The following is a 23,159-nucleotide window of genomic DNA, read 5'->3' as shown; positions in this document are numbered from 1 at the left end:
GGGGGGAGGGGCAGAGGGAGAGGGAGGAGAAGACTTCCAGCTGAGCAGGGAGCACGACGCAGGGCTTGATCCCAGGACCCTGGAATCATGACCTGAGCTGAAGGAAGACATTTAACTGACTGAGTGATCTAGGCGCCCCTAAAATGATCATTTTGATCATAGTTTGGGATACTGAAAGAAGACCCAAACAGTGTCAGGACAACAGGTGGTAGCTGAGAATCTACCTCTTGTGCCCTCATAATGTCAGCTATTTATCTATGTTCCCTACTCAAACCTATAGACTTCCCAAGAGCCTTATCCACTAAAACTGACTCCTTAGGGCCTTCCCTCTTTGGTCAATGCATCTCATTACAATTTTTGGGGAAAATAAGATCATTTCTTATTAAGGATTATTTGCTTATTAACCAAAGTTGTTCTCTCAAACTGATACAAATTCAAGGAATATGTTTCATTGTGTTTGGGGTTGCAGAGGGATAATGAAATCCTTCTAATAATTTCATCAAGGTTTATTTACCTATCTACACTGAAAACTCTGGGGGTGGAGACACAATTATACCAAATAAGAAGCTATTCTCTATGGCGCTTTTAAAAGATGCTAAAACACTTACCCCAAAAAAAGTCAAATAAGAATTTTTTTTCTGACAAGAATTCCCATAGTTCAGACATTCTTGGACACCCAAATGTACTCTCCTAAACATGGCATACCCTAGAATCCCAGGGCTAAAAAAGATTTATTTTAGGACAGGAAAGCACAGTTGCCATGTTGCTAAGGAGACCCACAGAAATGACTGAAAAAACCCTAAGGTTCCAGACAAGAAACCCAAAAGCAATGGAAAAGAAGAAGGGAGGAACCTGCTCTTTCACCAAAAAAAGGGGAAACCCTGACTAATGGGTTCTCCTGAACCACAGACTCAGAAATCTTGAGTGAATATTCAGCACATCTTCTTGCTACCCTCGGAGCTGATCACAGAAATGTCTTGAGTTAATGTAATACTAATTATAGTCATTTATGTGAAATGCTTACTATTTATACCTAATTAACATGCAACAGAGCAGCAGTGATGCATACAATTATATCTTGAGATTGACTTTCTTACAAATTTCATCTTAGCACTACATTAAACTCTGGTCTGATATTTTCAGTATTTCAGTTTGCTGCTCATGAATATAGTAGTCTGCTAACAATTTTAAGAATTAGAATATTCATTATATATAAGAACAGGTGTCCAAAGGAAAAAAAAAAGAGACTAATACGATCAAACATGCTGGCTGATAGCTGGCTGTGCTTTGCATTTAAAATAATTTAATCAGATTCTTAACAAGTTCACCATCTTCATGCAGCCAATCTAGCTATAGGACTCTCCCTACCCCGTCATTCGTACACACCTGGCAGAGCTCTGTGCCTTGCAAGCTGTCACCCATATGAGAAACAAAGGGACAAAGAGCAGCTGTGGTCCCCAAATGCCCTGCCAATTGCAATAAGTAGGCAACTACCCAGGTTTTTTTTTTCACCCCTTTTAGAATATTCACTTTATACTGACTTAATACAAACTGACTCATTTCAACAGTACATAGATATAATTCCTTTACCTAATAGTGTTCTCCTACCAAAGCTATATGTAAATATATCCTTTAAAAAGAAAAAAAAAACAAGCAACTAAAATAATTTAATCAAGTCCAACACAAATAAAGTTTGGATTTTCCGTGGGTTTGTATTAACTATGCCATTAACTCCTCTCCATTAATACAGACAAATAAGAGCTAAAACATTAACAATTTTTTTAAAAGATTTTATTTATTTATTTGACAGAGAGAGACAGAGCGAGAGAGGGAACACAAGCAGGGGGAGTGGGAGAGGGAGAAGCAGGCTTCCCGCAGAGCAGGGAGCCCAATGCAGGGCTCGATCCCAGCACATCACTTGAGCAGAAGGCAGACACTTAAGCACTGAGCCACGAAGGCACCCAACATTAACAATTTTTAAGGGTGCCTTTCAGTAGGGCATGCGACTCTTGATTTTGGGGTTGTAAGTCTGACCCCATGTTGGATGTAGAAATTACTTAAAGATAAAAATCTTAAAAAAAAAATTTAAACATATAGTGTTTTGGAAAATAACATAGGAACTAGTGAAACAAGTAATTCAGGAGTCTGTCTTATCTAAAAACCATACTACCAGTTCCACATGAGAGAAAGCCAAAATAAAACTTCAAAATCCTACTTAGTTCCTTTGATTGTATTTGATAGAATAAGTCAAAATAAGATATGAAAAAAATGGGGGAAGGGAGGATATTTCAGATTGTTCAAAATACCTTTTAATTCCTTGAACCTGAATCAGTTATACTATATAAAAGTTATTATTTTGAGGGAGTTTCATATAAGGCTTGACAACATTAAAACCGCTTCAAGTAACAGGAAACCATAAAATTGGTGTTAAAATCATTCTGTGGAAAATACTGAAAACATATTTCCTGATTCAAAGTACAATCAATCCCCTTAAAACTCATTACGTAAGTCGTGATTATGCAAATATTCCCAAACTTTAAATATAACGTACAATACCTACCCCATATTGGTAAGTCATCTATATACATCTGGTACCAGTAGTGATTTTTGATAGCATACACAAATGCATCTCTCTTTTCTTTATCTAAGTCAATTTCACAGTAAGTGGCTGGCATCACATCATCTGCATAAGATAAAAATTACAAATTAGCACATTGGTTTGTAAATTAGTTACAGGAAAAATAACACAAGAAAAAGCCAACATTTCCTGAAATTAAAATCTGTATTCATAATCATTGGATCTGGGTGATAAGTATATGAGGGTTCAGTATATAATTCTTTCCCTTTTTCTGTATGTTTTAAGATTTTTTTCAAAATAAAAGAATCTAACCATCTTCACTTTCAAAGATTATCTTATTACATGAAAAAATTGTCCTTTATATAAAGAAAATTATATAAGAACATTTATAAAATAATTTTAAATGAATAATTTGCTTTAGAAAGCAAACAAAAAAAGCTTAAAACACATTTTCGTTTACATACACAAAAACTCAAAAATATGATCCTAACTAGAACAACTTCTAGCTGTAAGATCTCTGAAATAAATATTCATTTTAACATTCTTGGAAATGCCAGTCACTAGAGGCCATAGAGTCTATGAGGAATCCCAGTGACTCTTCATAATTAGAAAGATTGAAATAAACCTCTATCTAGCAGGGGTCACTGTTTATAAATTACCCAAAGGTCCCCTAGAGATGAGTCATTTCCACTCTTGACTGCTTTCAAAAATACTGCTACCACAACATTGTTCAGATGGTCTCTAACCTATAAACCTTTCAAAATGTGCTTATAAGTAAGTACTAGGGATGCAATGTACAACATGGCGACTATAATACTGCTGCATGACATATAGGAAGGTCTTTAAGAGTAAATCCTAAGAGTTCTCATCACAAGGAGAAAATTTTTTTCTTCATTCTTCTTTTCTTTCTACCTGTTTGTGGTAATCATTTCAAAATATGTAAATCAAACCATCATACTATATGCCTTAAGCTCATACAGTGATGTATATCATTATTTCTCAATAAAACTGGAGAAAAATATGCTTATGGTCATTAGTTTCTGAACAAAACAAAACCCAAAAAACCTGCAAACACGCTAGATGGACACTGAAATTATTAAATTGTTTTGTATATTACTTACACAATTAGAATAAAAGATAAATCTTAACAACAAAAAAAGAAAGCACAGTTGTTTAAGTTCTCCTGTACTGTATTATTGGTTATTTAGAACTTGAAATACAATTCCCTACAAGAAACAATGTTAAATTTCTTAAATGTTGATTAAAACTTCTTAAACATAAACTGCAGCTGAACCATGATTAGTGGCCAGCTACAATATTATTTCCATGAGAAATAGCAATCTGAGTTGTAACTCCAGACACTAGCAACTTGTCTCCTCAACCCTCAACAAGAGAGAATAGCTTCCCCTTATTATAGCTCAGCCCAGAGTGGGTACCCCAAAACCATACCACCAAAGATGGCAGGAAACACTGAAGTCCCATAAAGAGGGATAGGGAAATACTCCTACTCCCAAAGTAGGAGAAGATAACTGCTTTGTTGTCTCCAAAAACAATGGCTCCCATACAGATTTCCTTTCTATCAAGGCCCTTATAGGCAGCGAGGAATTTAGGATTTTCATAATGGCAAAAACTGAGCCTGAGCAGAGAAGGGAGGGAGGGTTAGGCCATGAGGTGGCTATAAAGTGTTCCTCCCGCAGGAGCTAGAGAACTAGTAGCAAGAGGTCCCCAAACAGGATTTCCGTGGAGTGTGATAATGCACAAAGGGCAGCAGGCAACTACGGCAACAAGGGGAGAAAGAGAACCACAGGAAGGTCCAGGCTTGGGTAGCAACAAACGGCTGTGGGAGACCTCACAGCAAAACACTGCAAAGCCACCAAATCCCTTGCTGTTAAAATCAGTCACTGACAATCGCCCTTAACAATGTGGCGGTCTTATGTATGAAGTTCTGAGATATACAATACGGCATTGACCTGCATAAAGCTTTTCAGATTCCTCACTGTGTGAACTGTGTTCAGCTCTCTCTTGCACAACTATCGTCCTCTCTCCCTAACTCCAGCCAAACTCAACTACCTGCAGTTCCCACACATCTTGTGCTCTCTTGGCCTCTGGACTTTTTGGCCTTTGCTGGAAAGTCCACCACAAATATCCACCCTAAAATACTTTCCAACCCCCTACCCTCTCCTCCACAGAGTAATCCTTGATTCCCCACCCCTCACACTTCTCAAACCCCACAGCCTGTCCCTTCCTCTGAAGTCCCATGGCTTTCTCTCCACACTTCCCTACGGTACCTAGGTCTATACCACTTATAACCTCATACCAGTATCTTAGTTCCTCAAAAGATCATCATGTGTTGAGAGCTCTGTCTATACTGATTACATCCTTTTTACCCCCAGCTATGCCTGTTTCAGTACCCTGAACAGAACAGGCACTAAACAAATAAGCAAAAAATTTTAGCAAATTTTAAGAGCATGATCCATTTATTCAGCAAAGAAAAACACGAAGTATATTACAGTATGTACATATACATACATGCATCTGTGTATGATTAGGATGTCTGCGTGTGTTTGTGTATAGGAGAAAATGCCAATATAAACAAATGAAATTTTTGAGCAGTTATCTCAGAATGATTCACAAAGAGGTCTTGAAGAATATCTTTCACTGATGTAAAATCTAGTAAAGAAATGTGGTCAAAGGGAAAAACCTATCTTTATAGCAGGCTATAAAAAGGACCTTGGTTGATCATATTTTAATGAAATTCCTCTTGCAGACATGTGGGCAAATACAAACATCACAAATAATTGAAGAGTCTGGTTGCTCAACTAAAACAGCACTTTTCTCAGGAGGGAGCCACTTTGAAGATAACTAATGTAATGTGCCTGAATATGGCAAATCATTATTCAGCATTCTATAGAACTGGAAAACAATCTGAAAAATCTATCACCATAAATCACTGCTTTAACATTACAAAAAGGCATACATTTCTCAGGTGAAATACACAACTATGAATTCTGAAGAGGATACAATTAAGATTTCACCAATGTAAATACATTACACGGGGGAAAACAAAACCAAAGGTACAAAGTGGCAACTGTTAATACTGATTTTTCAAGCAGAAAGCAAGAGTAGTTCCTGCAAACTACCTACCAACAAGTCTGTCATCATTTCACAATAACACTCCAGACTAATAACTGAACAGTGAAAATACTGAAAAAACAATGTGGTAATTATTTGAGTTCTCTAAGAACATATTATGCTTAGCTTTATTAGCTTTCTCTTGATAGCATTACCAAATTGGAAATCACAAATGCTCTACCTCAAATTCAACAGCACTCGGCAATTTTTCATGAAGTCACTATAGACAAATTTATAAAAAAAAATAGAAACTTGAGTTTTGTCTGGGTTCTACTATTTATTAGCTATGTGAACAAAAAAAAAAAAAAATCATTTAGCTTCTATGAAGCTCAGATCCCTCGGGCCACAAAACAGAGATAACATCTATGCTATCTCCTTCCCAGAGTTGTTTTAAGGATTAAAAGTGTCAGTACACTCACAGACTGTGTTAAGTTTCCTTGGGCCACACAACTCTGAGAATCCAATGAAAGTAGTATCTCCCTTGCCCCCCCAAAATGCACATTCACACAAAACTAAGTGTGTAATTTCAGAGAACCCATGGAACCCTGAAGCCAGAGCTTCTGGTTCAACTTTGTACATCCAAAGCCTACCACACTGCTGGTATAGTCATATATGAGTACTGATTAACTGGCCAACCTATCTGCAATATTAACTGTACAATTTTTTCTAGATGACTAATTGGCAATATGCATCAAAAACTGCCTTAAAAATGTTGATATCCTTTGATTCAGTAATTCCACTTCCAAGAATTTATCCTATAAAAGATTCAGAGACACATTAAAATACTTATGTGCTAGGGTAGCCAAATGCATTATTTCCAATAGGAAAAAAGGCAAAAAAAAGCAAGGAACGAAGGGATGAAAGGAAAAGGGAAGGGAAGGGAAGGAAGAAAAATAATCAGAATATCTTATAACTGGGAAATGGGGAAAATTACAATATCCAAGTTATAGAATACCACATAAACACATTTTTTAAAAAATTAACAATATGAAGACAAGCTCACAGATGTTAGAGTAAAAACTAATTTATATGTAACTTATTAACAGTAAGTAGTTAGTATCAAACAAATACTAAGCTCTGTATGTTACATAAATTTTTTGAAATCATATATATAACATGAACCCAATTTTTAAAAACTCTAAATAATGTGGATGAATGTGAAGAAAGAAGTAAAGATGGAAGAAAATGTTAATGGTAATTACATCCAGATGATTTTTATTTTCTTCTTTATATTTCTCTGTAAATTTTGTACAGTGATCTTATATCATTATGTCAAAATCAGAAAAAAATATATACATATATATCCTTTTGGGAAAAAAAAAGATATCAATCTGGAGTAGAACAATGTTATCAACAGCTTGAATAAGAATTTATAAAAAGCCCATGCTATTCAAATTTGCAGTGAGCACAAGGTTTAAGGAACTGCTAACACCAAGAATTCAAAATACCTGGATTCAAGATTCAATACAAGATTCAAATAATTTGGTCTGGTTAAAACACTTTGGGTGAAACCAGGAGCACAAAATATGGCACTGAGTTCCCAGACTTCCAATTAAACAAGGCAGACTAACCACAAGTATGTCTTTTCCCTCCTGAAACTCCATTAAAATGTCAATACAGGAATAAAAAGGATGTAGTACACAAGGACAAAAAGAAGACATTAAGAAAAAAATCTCAAGATATTTTTGGAAAATTGAAAATGAACAGAAGATGGCAAAGCAGAGGAAACCATAACAGAACAAAAGGGGGCTGGTGTCACCAAACACAAGAGATACTTGAGACACTCACACACTGAAAAGTAGGGAACAGATGTAGGGCTAAACACATAGGGGAATTGTATAAAAATATGTTTATGGAAGGCTTGGATGCCCAAGTCCCCTTCTCCACCCATTACAAAGCTAGATGAACAACCTCAACTCCTCCCTACAGTAGACCAGAGGCACCTTCCCCTAGAGAACTCCACCATAAAAGCTGTAGAATTAGGGACTAGGGACTGCAAGGAGAGTAGAATCCAGGGACTGAAAACAGGGTGGGGGGATTAAGTTAAATAAAAATCTTTAGGCTGAATGAAAGGATCTGCCACTTTCCCAGCCCTTTCCCCACTCTTCGGCAATCAGGCCTTTACCACCAGACCGGTATCTGGAGGAACACCCTGCATAGTGGTTAAGCTCAAACTCTAGCACTGTGTTCTGTAGGTTCAAATCCTTACTCTGCCACTTTCCATCTGTGAATCCTTGGGCAAGTTACTTAACCTCAGGGCCCCAACTCCTCATCTGAAAAATAAGGATAATACACCTCATAACATGGAGGAAGAAAATCGTGAAGAATGAGAATCACTGAATTTGAAATATATAGGATTCCAACTAGCCCTTGGCATTTCTATCTGTAGTACTCTCAACTTATCATTTCACTCCAGAGAAGCAGAAGAAATACTTATGAAACAATTTCATCCCTCTATTATGTTGGGATATTCAAGGAAAAGTAAATTCAAAAGACGATCAATAAAACAAATGGGAGGAAAGAATCCTTTAGAAGCCATCAATTTTTCAATAATATCCTTCATTATACTGCAAGCGTTCTCAAATGAAGGGGAAGGGAAGTGGACAGTGACCTCCCCTGGTCCAGATCATCCAAAGATCATAGTGGACCAATTAAAGAACAGGCACAAACTGCCCAGGTGCTACACAATTGAGAGCTTACAATGTCTTAATAGCTAAGGATGCAAGAGTGAGCAAGAATGCCACTGTCCTTGCCCTAGCAGAACTAACTAAAGTACCCAGCAGGCTAGTGCAACAGCCTGAGATAAATCAAATCCTATAATTGGTAAACTAATTTAACATTTCAGAATTGCCAGTACCAAATTAAGTTGGAACTAGAGACCTACATTATGTGCTGTTAGTATCCATATCAATGACCATTTTTTTTAAATGTAAACTATGTATCAGGAACTTTGATAAATGCTCTACATAAATTACCTCACTTAAATCAAACAACAATTCTATTAAACAGATATTATTTCCCTCATTTCACAGATGAGGACAATGAGATCAAAGAGGTGGAATAATATGTCCATGACTACACAGGTACGCAGAGGCGGCACTGGGATGCCTCAAGTCTCTCTGACTTGTTTTTTCCAATCCACAACGGTCAGGTTCCAAGAGGTACCCTCTAAAATCAGAGGATAATGAATTCAGGCCTGGGTCAGAGATACCCCGTTTAATTCTGCCCTTTTCTTTTTAATTTTCTCTAAATGTTCTCAATTTAGTATTTTGTCTAGTGGTAGTATATATAAAATTATTATGGGGAAAAAAGTTGTGGCATCCTACATTAGACTACATTAGACTTAAAACTATTTACTAGTTCCCTAAAAGTCTATTTAGTGACCTTCATTGTATGAAATACCAATCCATTTAGCCTGATAGAATCTACTAAATTTAAAAAAAGGTGTGTGTGTATATATCTATGTGCACATGTGTGATGTATACGTATATATAGTATTTTCTAGTTTCAAAATATTTCCAAAATTTTATTTTCTCACGCCTTCAGAAGAACCTTTAAAAATCAAATACTTGAGAAGTGAAAAGATTAACAATATAAATATTTTTATAATTCACATAGGGACAGAAGGTTCTAGCTTCTGTGGCATTATTAATACGCTATGATATGCCTTGGGTAAATCATTTCATCTCTGGGCCTCACTAAAGGGAAATCAGATGACACAATCTCTAAGGTGCATCGAACCTTTAAAAATTCTATGACAGTACAAATAACCAGGAAACCTCATAAAACATTTTCAAAGCATGATCAACTATGTCTTTGTACAGGACAAGCAAGGGACTATAGTAGAAAGAGAAATCTAATCAGCATTTACTTTTTCATCTGGACCACTTAATTTAGCAGCTCCCTTAAGCAGCATATCCGCGTTGGAGATGCAGAGCTGACAAGACTCCAAGGAACTGCCAACTCTTGGGGAATAACACCTGGCCAGTTCTTGTTCTTTTCATCTAAAGGTACTCAGTTGGAAATTAAAGTAAACCCCACTTTTATAGCCCATGAAAACTGTTTCCCTCTATCTAAACAATCTGTCCATCTCAGCCTCAAGGAACTAATAAAAGAAGAAAGGTGAAGACAGCTGAATGATTACTCTTCTTTAGTAAATAGGGTGAGGATTTTAAAAAGTGCTGAAATCTGTCCATGGTGTAGCAAAGTAGGACTCAGAGTTTTCACCTATTTGCTCTCTCTGGTTCCTCTTTAGTAAACTAGAAATGTGCACCAAACATGAAAAAGGAGAAAATTATGTGAATAAATGCAGGACTGAGGTTTTCAAAGATCCCACACTCTAAGTTTTTTCCTTACTTGCAATTAAATATTTAGGTTACCTGATTAAATTAAAACACAAGCCTCAGGGCATGTTTACAATAATTTATAAAGTTACAGGCCAGGCCACTGTGGTTTTTTTTTTTTTAAAGATTTTATTTATTTATTTGACAGAGAGAGAGAAAACACAAGCAGGGGGAGTGGGAGAGGGAGAAGCAGGCTTCCCACCGAGAGGGAGCCTGATGCGGGGCTTGATCCCAAGACCCTGGGATCATGACCTGAGCTGAAGGCAGACGCTTGATGACTGAGCCACCCAGGAGCCCGCCACTGTGGTTTAAATTTACAACTTAATTTTGTAATTAAGCCTCAAAGAATATAGTGGTGGAGTGGAATGGGGGAGAAGAATGCAAATACGTATACCGATTTTCAACAAGAGTAACAAAAAATACTCTAAACACAAGAATAAAATTTAACCAATCAAAATTAAATATTTTAAAATATCTCAATTCAGGGAGGCTGGGTGGCTCAGTCAGTTAAGCCTCTGCCTTAGGCTCAGGTCAGTGGCCCTGGGGTTCTGGGATCGAGCCCCACACTGGTCTCCCTGCTCAGCAGGGACTCTGCTTCTCCCTCTCCCTCGCACTGCCCCCCGCCCCTGCCATGCTCACTCCCTTGCTGGTGCGCTCTCTCTCAAATAATAAAATCCATAAATAAATAAATGAATGAATAAATAAATAAAATCGCTCAATCACATCTTCCTCTCAAAAGTGCAAAAATACCAGAAATCAGTTATGTTCATTTTACGCTTGTAGACAATGAAGTCAAAATTAGAGTAAAGAACTTCAGTAAAATCCATACAGTAAAGGAAATAGGGGGCGCCTGGGTGGCTTAGCCGTTGAGCGTCTGTCTTTGGCTCAGGTCATGATCCCAGGGTCCTGGGATCGAGCCCCGCATCGGGCTCCCTGCTCGGCAGGAGGCCTGCTTCTCCCTCTCCCACTCCCCCTGCTTGTGTTCCCCCTCTCACTGTGTCCTCTCTCTGTCAAATAAATAAATAAAATCTTCTTTAAAAAAAAAAGGATTAAAATTCAAAGCTCCTGATTACAAGATCCAAGCTCTATTCAAAAATCAAGATGCCTAATCAAAGATCCTGTAAAAATTCAATTACTCAGGCTTCTGCTCACTGAGTTAAAAATGTCTATGCAGGAAATACACTCTCTGGCAAATTTCACAGAGGAAAATTAAAAGTTTAAACATACTTAAAGGGCCTGATAAAATAGATACCAGCATAATAAACAGATGAGAATTTTTTACAATTTTAACAAGTCTTTGACTTAAATTTTTTTTTTTAAGATTTTATTTATTTGTGAGAGAGAGAGAGAGTGAGAGAGCACAAGCAGGGGGAGCGGTAGGCAGAGGGAGAAGCAGACCCCCTGCTGAGCAGGGAGCCCAGTGGGGAACTCGATCCCAGGACCCTGGGATCATGACCTGAGCCGAAGGCAGACGCTTAACCATCTGAGCCACCCAGGTGTCCCTGACTTAAAATTTAAAACCACACCACCCTACAGGAATTGAGAGAGTAAATTAATACACACTGATTAATACATTCTAAGCTAATAGTACAAGTTTGGAGTTGAGGCTTTACACATTTTTAAATATCCCATATACCATACCCCCTTATATCCCTGCACCTCCAGAAATTATGAATCTACAAAAGCCTTCCCCGACCACATATATCCAATCACTAGAGGGTTTACCAGAAATCACTTTTCAGAGAGAAATAGGTTAGGGAAGTAGAATTTATTAACAATTATTTATTTTATTCCAAATAAATCTTTGTAACTAACATACTTTTCTAAATGCAATACACTTAACTTGTAGATTAAAACATTTTTTTAGGGTCTAGAGCCATGGTTCTCTAAGATCAATCAGAAATGTCTGAGGACAGTTTTTGGTTGTCACTACTGGCATCTACTGGATAGAAACCAAGAACTCTGCTAAACATCCAACAATGTACAGGTCAGCCTCCCACAAAAAAGAATTATCTGGCTCCAATGTCAACAGTGCCAAAACTGAGAAACCTTGGTCTACAATCTAACTTGTATTATAAGGACTATTAAGGTTTACTTACCTTTGAATTTAATATCCAGACCACTAAATTCCAATTCAACTCCTTGAAGTGCTTCTCCCAGAGTTTCATGGTAATGACTGATACTTTTTTTTGACCCCACACAGAATGGAAGTGAAAAGTACTTATATGTCTCTTGGCGATTATGGTAGGGCCCAACAGTATTCATCCATAAGACAACTTCCTCTTTATCTTGATACTGAAACAAAAAAGCAAATCACAGTACATTTTTTAAAAAATCTAATTCAAATTAAGGGAATATTTGTTATTTGTTCTAAACAAAACTGTACTGCCTCTGTTTGGGAACCTATAAAATAAAATACTGGAAGTTTATTTTAATCTGATGATCAATGTCCACACCTTAAAAAAGACATTTTGACTTCATTGTCTACAAGTGTAAAATTTACCAAATGTCTTTAAAATTTACCAAATGTCTTCTTGATCCTGAGATCAAGACCTGAGCTGAGCTCAAGAGTCGGATGCTTAACCAACTGAGCTGCCCAGGCACCCCAACACTTGGTGAATTTTAAAATTTTATCTTCTGATTGTGGTCTCAGGCAGATCCACCTTTTCTTAAACTTTGTTTTATAAACGGTATTATATAAACAAAGTCCAATAGCATACAAAAGTCCAATACCACATCAAATAATGATGAACCCAGAAACAACATTATTCACCATGCTAATATGGACATGGAAGGAGGAAAGAAAATCAATAGCTTACCCAGAAACTCATGTTAATCATTAGAAACTAAAAAATCTAATGTTGCCAGAAAGCACAAATAAAATTTCATCTACTTTCTAATCTTTTCCATGGCCATTGGTCAAAGTACTAGAAAGGAGAGAAATGACTAAACAAGAGGAAGAGAAAGCCACACTATGAAATCTCCACAGTCCATTCAAGCCATCATTCTATCCTCCCCTCTTTATTAGCCTGAAAGACATAAACTGTATGCATGTTTCTTTGAATAAATAACTATGGCTCTCCCCATCGGTATACACTGTATGTAGCTAAATCTGGAGTGTGGTCCAATGACTTTGGGTAGGTGACCACCTTTCCAGCATCCAACTAGGGGATGTGCCAAAGATTTCTAAGATCTCAAGTTTAAAATTTCAATGAGTCTATGAAAAGCAATTACCCAAATAATTTTAAAACTAGTAACCCTAATCAGCAATGTAAATTGAAGACAACATTGGATACAATTTAAGTCAACTAGTAGTGTAGAAATTAAATCACTGAACAATTATTTACTGAGTGCCTGCCACGTATCAATAATTATGTTTGTAACTGAGGATACAGCTTTTAACAAAACATGTTCCCTGCCCTACTGGAGCTCAGAGCCTAAAGGGAAAGATGGACACTGAACAAACAATCATAATAAAGTAAGGTGCTATGGAGCATATAACAGAGGAAGCTCTCCAACTAACCAAACTACCAAATTCTTACCTCTAGTCCTCCATCTAAAATATACAAACTTTTTTGATTAAAATCCAAGCTCTCCAAAAACATACTCATTCCACCCAAATCTAGCCTTTCTTTGATCTTTGTTTTTCTAATGGTACCACCATTGTCTCAGGAGACTCAAACCCCAAGTCCCTCTGTATTCCAAAAAACAGTGACTTGTCTACTCTTACCCAGAGCATCTGCCTCTTCCTTTTGATTCACACCACCAGCACCCTATGACTTAGATCTAATCACCTCATCTTCAAATATAATAAATCTCATTGTTCATATAAGACATCATCCAGGTCATTTAGAAAGTAATAAACTATCTTACTTTTTGAATATATGAGACACATACCAAGCATAGTGGTATTAAGGATACACAGTTGACCTTGAACAAGGCAGAGTTAGTGTTACCAACCCACCCCAGTGTCAAAAATCCATTATGTAACTTTTGACCCGCCCAAAAACTTAACCACTAATAGCCTACTGTTTTTTTGTGTGTTTTTTTTAAAAGATTTTATTTATTTATTTGACAGAGAGACACAGCGAGAGAGGGAACACAAACAGGGGGAGTGGGAGAGGGAGAAGCAGGCTGCCCGCTGAGCAGGGAACCCGATGAGGGGCTCGATCCCAGGACCCTGGGATCATGACCTGAGCCGAAGGCAGACACTTAACGACTGAGCCACCCAGGTGCCCCTAATAGCCTACTGTTGACCAGAAGCCTTACCGGCAATATAAACAGTCAATTAACACATTTTGTATGTTATATGTATTATATAGTATATTCTTACAATAAAGTAAGCTAGAAAAGAGAAAATGTTAAGAAAATTAAAAGAGAAAATACATTTTATCGTACTGTACTGTATATATGGAAAAAAACCTGCACGTAAGTGAACCTACGCAGTTCAAACCCATGTTGTTCAAGGGTCAATGTACAGATAGAGAAAATACTGTCCTTTCCTTTAAGAAGTTCACCATCCAGGGGCACCTGAGTGGCTCAGTTGTTAAGCGTCTGCCTTCAGCTCCGGTCATGGTCCCAGGGTCCTGGGATCGAGCCCCACGTCGGGCTCCCTGCTCTACGGGAAGCCTGCTTCTCCCTCTCCCCACTCCCCCTGCTTGTGTTCCCTCTCTCGCTGTGTCTCTCTCTGTCAAATAAATAAATAAAATCTTAAAAAAAAAAAAGTTCACAATCCATAGTGAAGCCAGACAAGTAAATGATTAATGATGAATAAGTGTTAAAATTAAGGTAATAAAGGGCTATTGTAGCAACAATAAAGGAATGATTAGTTCTGCCTTGGTGGAGAAGAGTCAGAATGAATAGCAATATAGAAAATCATAAGCTGTTTCAAGTGAATTCAGAAAAACAACTGTAGATAATCTTCACATATGAAGGAGTGAATCAAAGGCCTGAATATATCCATACATCCCCATTCAGTTGACACACCACTCTTCCATCCAATGCTCATGGTCACATAGCACTAATCAATCAAGGTACTCCTTTCTGCCAAACATATAGAGGTGGTTATAGCATAGGAATCCTCAAAGCAGTGAGCTAAACCAATCAATTATCAACTGACCAGATTTGGTATTAGAAACGAAACCTGCTTGCTAGGCAGAAAGCTCTCTGCATAGCATAAGGTACACAAAAAGTATTTAATAAATATGATGGGAAAACACTGAAAAATGCTGAAATGTGAAGTTCATTAGCAACTTACTAAAAAAAAAAAAGCTTGAAGTATGTGTACTGACTGATATGTGCGCTGATTCCAATAGTACCCTTTTACAGAAAAAAGAAAGGGGAAGAAACAAAATACATCCACTTAAGATTAGAATGAGTAAGAGGACCTATCAATGAGGACCTTGTTATTAATCCTGCTGAGTCCACAGTAATGTTTAAATGTTACTTGTGGAAATAAGCACAAGAACACTCTTCCTATAAATTCCAATACTCATAATTCCTTTAAAAATAGACAAAAACTTGAACATAAAAAGTTTACTTTATATAAACTGAAACATAAGACTAAAATAACCGAAGGGTCACAGTGTATGTTAATCTATACATTCTGAAGTCACTTATTTCAGCCATTCATGAAACCTGAACAGGGCAGGAGACTTGTGATGATGGAAACTGCATGGTTACAAAACCTACACCATTCTGTAGCCACAAAGTCCTTCTGGGAAGAGGCCTGAAATAATAATTAGAAATATATATACTTATGTAATATACACACACCTTCATACATATACATACACACACACACATATAGCAGGTGTGGTTAGGGTGAATATTAAGGTAAAATGCTTCTTTTCTTTTACACCACTCCTTATGCAGACCATGGTCAATATAATGAATGAACTTAAAATGTTACTCTCATTGCAGTTCTTGATTATCTCTGAGAGTAAGTGCTCCCAGGACGAGTTCTTTTTCAAGAGAGGAAATGTGTCTTAAAAATATCTTGAAATTAGAAAATATCAAAAGGAAGATTTCACACAACTTTTTAAAAAGAAAAAAAAAGCCTTTCCTTTCCCTAAAGCTGCTGAGAAAGTCCCTATCTCCACCAGTCTGTGGGAAGAGAGCAACAGGTAAGGCTCTTCTATCTCCCCATGGCCAAAAGGCTACCCTAATTCACTTTCAAAACATTCCATGAAGTCCTAGCAAGCTCTTTTTAAATCCTTTCCTTGGAAAAACTCTGAGTTGGCCAATGACACTGAGAAAGACGGAGTTTTATAACTTCCCTGCAGAGTGTAACCAGAAGGGGAGGAAAAAAGTCAAGGAAGCACAGCAGTGAATCAGGGGATCCCGGAGCATGGCCATAGCTCCTTCCACGAGGCCTTCCTGGGAAGTAGCTAAATGAGAGGAGGCCAATTCAGACTACCTGCATTCTTCACCTCATGGTTCCATTCATTTTCCAGTTCTCAGAAGAGTTTCACTGTTACACTGAATTTCTCAGCTGTCCACTCCAGCCAAAACGGCTTATAATATGGTCTTCCCTGCCTTTGCTTTTCTACCTTGTTTCTCATGCCATTCCCCCAAATCTATAATGCCTTCCTTCTCTCCACTTAGCCAATTTCTACTTATCCTTCAAAACTACTCAAATCCTCCTTTCTCAAACCTTCCAATCCTCAGGTGAAGCCTTAACAGATCCATCTCACCATCTTTTCTGACAGTATCATTAGCTAACACTTAGTAAGCACATACTATGTGCTAGGCATAATAGTTCTATGGTCTTTACATGAATATTTAATCCTTGCAAAATTTTATAAGATAGGTCTTATTATTTCCCCATTTTACACATTAAACTAAAGAACAGAGATGTTAAATAATTTGTCCAAGATCATACAACTAATAGTATCATGCTTACAAACTTGGGACTACACTTTTTCTAATCCCTAGTCAGTTTCATTAACTAAAGAGCAAAAACTAAATGAGGAAAATATGAAAAAAAAGTACAGCTGTACAAAGCAACTAAAGACAGTACTGAATAGCGAACAACTTTTCCATTTGAACCTTTAATCTGCCCTAAAGAACAAACCTTCCTAAGAAGCTCCTTGTGTTCTAATTTCCAAAGGCATGACCTTTATTCTCAAGATGTCACCAATGTTAGGTCTCTCTTACTTAAATACTGTTTATGTGCTGGGAAAGGGGAGGCAAAGAAGTTTCGTTCTTTTTTTTTTTTAAGATTTTTTTTTTATTTATTTATTTGAGAGAGAGAGAGAGAATGAGAGAAAGCACGAGAGGGAAGAGGGTCAGAGGGAGAAGCAGACTCCCTGCTGAGCAGGAAGCCCAATGTGGGACTCGATCCCGGGACTCCAGGATCATGACCTGAGCCGAAGGCAGTCGCTTAACCAACTGAGCCACCCAGGCGCCCAAGAAGTTTTCCTTCTTGATAGAGACCATGAATTACTTTTTCTTGGGAGGAACACTTGAGGAGATAGTGTTACTGTTGTACTCGTGTAAAATCTGAATAAAGAAGTGAGAATTTGTATATACAGGCAAAGGACTAAGGGTTCAGAACAAGCACCCAAATGCCACCACTTTCATGGGATGAAGTAAAAGATAAAGGTTTGTTTTAAAATATGTATCTGAGAGGGCGCCTGGGTGGCTCAGATAGTTAAGCGTCTGCCTTCCGCTCAGGTCATGATCCCAGGGTCCTGGGATCGAGTCCTGCATCAGGCTCCCTGCTCCTTGGGAGCCTGCTTCTCCCTCTCTCTCTCCCTCCCTCTGTCTCTCATGAATAAATAAATAAAATTTTTAAAAAAAAAATATGTATCTGAGAAAGCAAAATCTAGTTCTGAGAGCATTTCAGAAATCATAATTTCAATGCTTTTTATTTAAAACACATCAGAATTTTAATACAAACAAATGATAAAATACCGAAGTATATGTTCGGATAGCCTCCTCAGATAACTGTGCTCTTTCTCCCTCTCTCTCTAAATAGCTTTGTACCTAAATAAACTTTTGGTCTATACCACAGAGAACAGCTGAAAATAGGACAATGAATTATGGTATTTCCTAAAACTGATCTATATTAAAGTACTCACAAATTCACCTGTAGTAGAGTCTGTTCTCTTTATAAATCTTCAAATAAGTTTTAAAGAGTTCCTATACTCTTTTTTTTTTAGATTTTTATTTATTTATGTATGTATTTGACAGAGAGAAAGACAGCAAGAGAGGGAACACAAGCAGGGGGAGCAGGAGAGGGAGAAGCAGGCAGCCTGATGCGGGGCCCCATCCCAGGACCCTGGGATCTTGACCGAGCTGAAAGCAGACCCTTAAGGACTGAGCCACCCAGGCGCCCCAAGAGTTCCTATACTCTTAAAGACAAAGAAAAAAAAAAGGCTGCTATTTGCCAAAGGAAAGCAAACAAACTATTCCTAAAATCACTCAGTGGTATAACTGTTTCTAGCAGAGGCTGACTATAAGCTACCCTAGGAACAGATCAGGTCCTTCTAACATTACCTACCAGAGGTACAATGCGCCACGAAGAAATGGGAGGTTAGCCTAATTAGGGCCCTAAATCACAAGAGGCATCCCAAAGACTATGCATCTTAAATGAACAGTGAGTGGTCTGGATTTGTTCACTGCGCTTTAAGCAATAGGGTTTCACGCTTCCAACACTGCATATTCTTGTCCCTAGTAGCTCCCTAATTACTCAAGTCACTCAACAAGCACTGATTAAATACCACTGTGCCAAGCACAGAACCTGGGTATGTTAACAGACCAAAAAAAAAAAAAAAAAAAAAAACTGACTTTGTGATCCTGCGGAAACAGAACCCATAAAACTTCAAGTACAAACCATAAAATGCATTAAGATTCTGGTGCCCTTCATTATTGGTTTTTGGTGCTGACATCTTTACTTAGTATTACTACGGAAATTATACCTACAAGACAAGTTAGAAAAAGCAAGGACCAGAGAGTCACTAGGCCTCTTCAGGTCATTAGGAAAATGAGGGTGTTGGATTAAATGATCTCAAGACTTCTGAGTTCTAAAATTCTGATTCTCAATTTGAAATCTTTTTTTGGAATCTTGGGAGACATGGTAATCTAACTATAGATGTTTCCAAGTTCTCTGAGTTTCAGAAAACCAAATAAGCATAAACCACACCTTCTACATCCTTCACTCACTCTAAAATGTCTTTTTTATGACCCTTAATCACATATTGAGGGCTTGTCTTTCATGAAAGGGCTCATTATTTTTTTATTCCAAACAGTATGTCCTGCAATCCGTGTATAATTCAACCTTAGAAAGGTGAAAAGACACATCTTTATGTATTCTAGATACATACCCTACAGAGAGTATATACAAGGCAATGGTGTATTTCCTTCCCATTATCCTTATGAGAATATTAAAAGAGCTCTGCATTTAAAAGTGCATAAAAGGGACCCCTGGGTGGCTCAGTTGGTTAAGCATCTGCCTTTGGCTCAGGTCATGATCTCGGGGTCCTGCGAGAGAGTCCCTCATTGGGCTCCTTGCTCAGCAGCAAGCCTGCTTCTCCCTCTGCCTGCCACTGCCCCTGCTTGTGCTCTCTCTCTCTGACAAATAAATAAAATCTTAAAAAAAAAAGCATAAAAAATACCATGTCAGATGGTCAGCTGAATCCTAATTCAGTAGGTAAAATAAGAGATATAAGGAGCTTTGTGAAACTACATAAACTAGTTATCCCTTCTTAAGACCAGCTATATAATTTGTGGGACCCAGTCCAAAATAAAAATGCAGGTCTCCTTGCTCAAAACTTATTAACGGGTTCCCGCTGGCTCAATCAGTGGAGCATGTAACTCTTAATCTCAGGGTCATGAGTTCAAGGCCCATGATGGATGTAGAGCTTAAAAAAAAAAAAAAAACAACTTATTAAAAATTTCTAGATGGTGACAGCAGAGCTTCAAAACAAGCACAGTATCCACATGCTTGCACATATTATGTGACTGCACAGGTCAAATGCCCATTAAGTGGGCCCTATCCCTCTTTAATGCAAATCCAAACATCTCCTCAGTAACAACCCATTAGTGGAGTTAGACTTACCCAAAAATTTCTTTAAGCACTTAAAAATAATATCAATACAGAGAACTACTCAATTTAATACCAAATGTTTTACTGTCCTATTTTTAGAATAAAGGGCTGCAGAGTATATCCTATGAAAGTGTAAAAGACTATTAAATCAGACTGTCTGAGCTCAAATCCTACCTCATCCCCACTGGCTGTGTGGCCCCAGACAAGTAACTTAACCTCTGTAGCATTGGTTTCCTCATCTATAAAAAGGGTATAATATTATCTCCCTCACAAGGTTATTTATATTTAAAATAAGACAATATATGTAAAGGACTGAGAACAGTGCCTAGCACATGTTGCCAACAAAAGTCATATTAGTTATTATTTCTATCTGGAAACTCTCTTCACAGAAAGTTAATCTAAAGGGCAAACTAACTTCTGAAAATTGCTCTTTAATTAATAATTCAATCCCACAGGTTTTTATTACACACCTACTCAACACCCTTCCCTTGGCAATTTTTCTCCTCCTTCAATATCGTTCTCTCTTCACTAGCTACTTCCGTCCTCTTGGTAGGAAAAAAATTCACTTGACCATAACCTTTTCAGTACTTTTATCTGGCTAAGGTAAAGGCCCAGTTTTCAAGAAATATTTTTTAAAAACTTGGGGAAAGTAAAAATTTTGGCTAATAGCCAAAAAAAAGACACTTATTTAAATTTTATACTTATGGCTTAATGTTATTCTTTCTATAACCGTTTTGCTTTTTAAATAATGTATACTAATAACAGGTAACCAAGTTGAGACCAGTTCAATGTAGACATGAATAAAATGAAATGGATTCTAAATCTTTCTGCCCAGCCATTAACCCCCCACACACTACATCCTCTCAAAAAGCGTTTCTCATGTATTTTATATTCTATTACTGGTATAAAAAATTGAAATGTTCCCGGCAATAAAATTTCAGTGAAATCTTTATTTACATTGTTAATCTATAAATTAAACTCAGGCCTTTTTATATACCTCCAATTGGTGAAATATTAATAGTTTTCCCTAGTTATAGCAGTTTATATAAAACACAAGATCAAAAAGAAGAGTATTAATCTTAAATTTGTATGCCTGTGTGGTAAGAGAGAACTGTGAGTTTTGTTACTTTCCCTAAGTGTTCAAAAAACTGGAAAAATATTAGTGACAATACAATTGACTAAAAGGATACCCACTGCAAATGAACACTTTTACACTTTTAGATTTTACCTGGCAGAGAAAACAACAGGAAAGAGTTTAACTTTTTAAACTGTGAACAAAATTATCTTAAGGCGAAATCACAAATATAGCACAAAAACATGTCACTGATTTCAGATTCGTGTCACCCCCCCTCAAAAAAATACAAGGAAGAAGTTTCTGGCTGTGACTGAAGGTACAATAGCCAAAAGCTCAGAGCTCCATCAGCTAAAATAAAAGCCCAGCCAACCCAGAACTAGAGAAAAGAAGTCTGGTTAATTACAAATAAAATCTAAAGTAGGGTCCACCGAATAAATAAGGACGATCGCTTCACTTCCTTACCTATTAGGAATAACAGAAGACTCCCCCAAATCTTTCAGATCTGGTACGTACACATCCTCTCACGAAAAATCACGTCATTAATGAGTTACGATATTAGAAAAAAAAAAATTACTCGCTAAGCAACATCTCAATTTACAAGACTTCCCTGCCTGGCTCACATCTACCACTCCGAAAACCATCGAGTTACAGCCCTAAATGAGACACTGGAAGAGTCGTTAACATCCACGCTTTGATGTGAAAATGCCAATTAAATAAACAGCCAATCAATTTTAAGCCAAACGCAAAAGGGACTGTTCTCGGCCTACAAAAACACTGGGAACCTCAAGACCTCTTACAGCCAAAAGATGCACGGAGACCACTGGGACGGGAGCCTCATCCAGGGGCTGGAAAGGGTGAGCAGAAAGTTACAAGAAAGGCCCAGAACTGAGTGCGTGTGGATTGAGTGCATGCATGCACACGTGTAACCTGCTTTTCACCCCAAGTTTATCAATGCTGTCCCCACGCCAGGGGTTTGATCCGGTTTGGGCAGGAGAGAAAATAAAGGCCGGTGAGGACCAAGAAGTGGCGGATATTTCCTGGTTAGTGTATGACGGGTAATCGTGATGCATCCATCTTCCGCTGTGTCGCAGCCCCCAGTTGCCAGAGCGCAGCTCTCTTCCCTGGGGGCACCAACCCCGAGCCCAGCTGCCCGCGGCCCCTCCCGGAGGGAGTGAGCGCCGACCCTCACCACGCTCCCGCCTCGGCCCCCCAGCCCTTGGAGCGTGGCGCCATTTAGATGCGGGTTGGACAACGAGGCCCTGGCGCTCGGGAGTGGAGTCCTGCCCGGGAGCGCACACAAACGCCTCCTCCCAGCTCCCGGGGTTCCTGCTCCGCCAGGCCCAACCGGAAGGCGTCCACGGCGGCCGCGGGGCTCCGCCGGGCCGCCCAGCGCTCCAGGCCGCACCGTGCCGGACCGGGCGGCGGGCCGGAGCTGTGGGCCGGGGGCGGCCGCGCCGGCCGGGGGGCGCCTCTCACCGTGTGCTCGTGCTCGTCCGCCCGGGCCCGGGGCAGCACCAGCAGCAACAGCGCGGCGGCCGCCGCCACGCCAGGAGCGCTCGGCAGCGGCCTCATTCTCCGCGCTCCCACCGGCACGGCGCCGGCCCACCGACTCCTCCACCGCCTCCGCCGCCGCCGCCGCCGCCGCCGCCTCCGCCGCGGCTGATTCGCATCCACGGGGCGCGGACAGACGCACGGGGTCCAGGCCCAGCCGCTGGCTCCTCCGCGCCGCCGCCGTCACCGCCCGCTCCCGAGCCTCCCCCGCCCCCCGGCGCCTCTCAGCCTCTTCCTCTGACTCAGCCACGTCATCCGGCCACCCCGGCACACGCCGGAAGTGCCTCGCGACGCGGGGCCGCAACGGCCGCCGGCCGCCCCACCCGGGAGGCGCGAGCCCTGACCGCGCAGGGGCCCTGCTCCGGCCGCCCCGCGCGCCCCCCGGTCGCCCACCTGGCCCGTTGGGTCCTCGGGGCCGGCCACCCCTGG

The 23,159-nt window shown here is 39.1% G+C and overlaps 1 protein-coding gene across 1 annotated transcript in view; it reads right to left on the bottom strand.

Annotated features, from left to right (window-relative positions):
- TM9SF3 (transmembrane 9 superfamily member 3) overlaps nt 1-22,948 on the bottom strand; it is a 76,363-nt gene extending 53,415 nt beyond the window's left edge. The window contains exons 1-3 of the mRNA XM_025880537.2: nt 22,656-22,948; nt 12,153-12,348; nt 2,561-2,683 (exon numbers count right to left, since the gene is read on the bottom strand). Coding sequence (XP_025736322.1) covers nt 2,561-2,683; nt 12,153-12,348; nt 22,656-22,751 — 415 coding nt within the window. The 5' untranslated portion in view covers nt 22,752-22,948. The remainder of the gene's footprint in view (nt 1-2,560; nt 2,684-12,152; nt 12,349-22,655) is intronic.
- Between the last annotated feature and the right edge of the window lie 211 nt (nt 22,949-23,159).

This window comes from Callorhinus ursinus, unplaced genomic scaffold (genome assembly GCF_003265705.2).
Source record: "Callorhinus ursinus isolate GAN/ISIS: 27379988/994484 unplaced genomic scaffold, GSC_fseal_2.0 scaffold20, whole genome shotgun sequence".
In the NCBI taxonomy this organism is placed as follows: Eukaryota; Metazoa; Chordata; class Mammalia; order Carnivora; family Otariidae; genus Callorhinus; species Callorhinus ursinus.
This window is presented reverse-complemented; position numbering and strand designations above follow the sequence as displayed.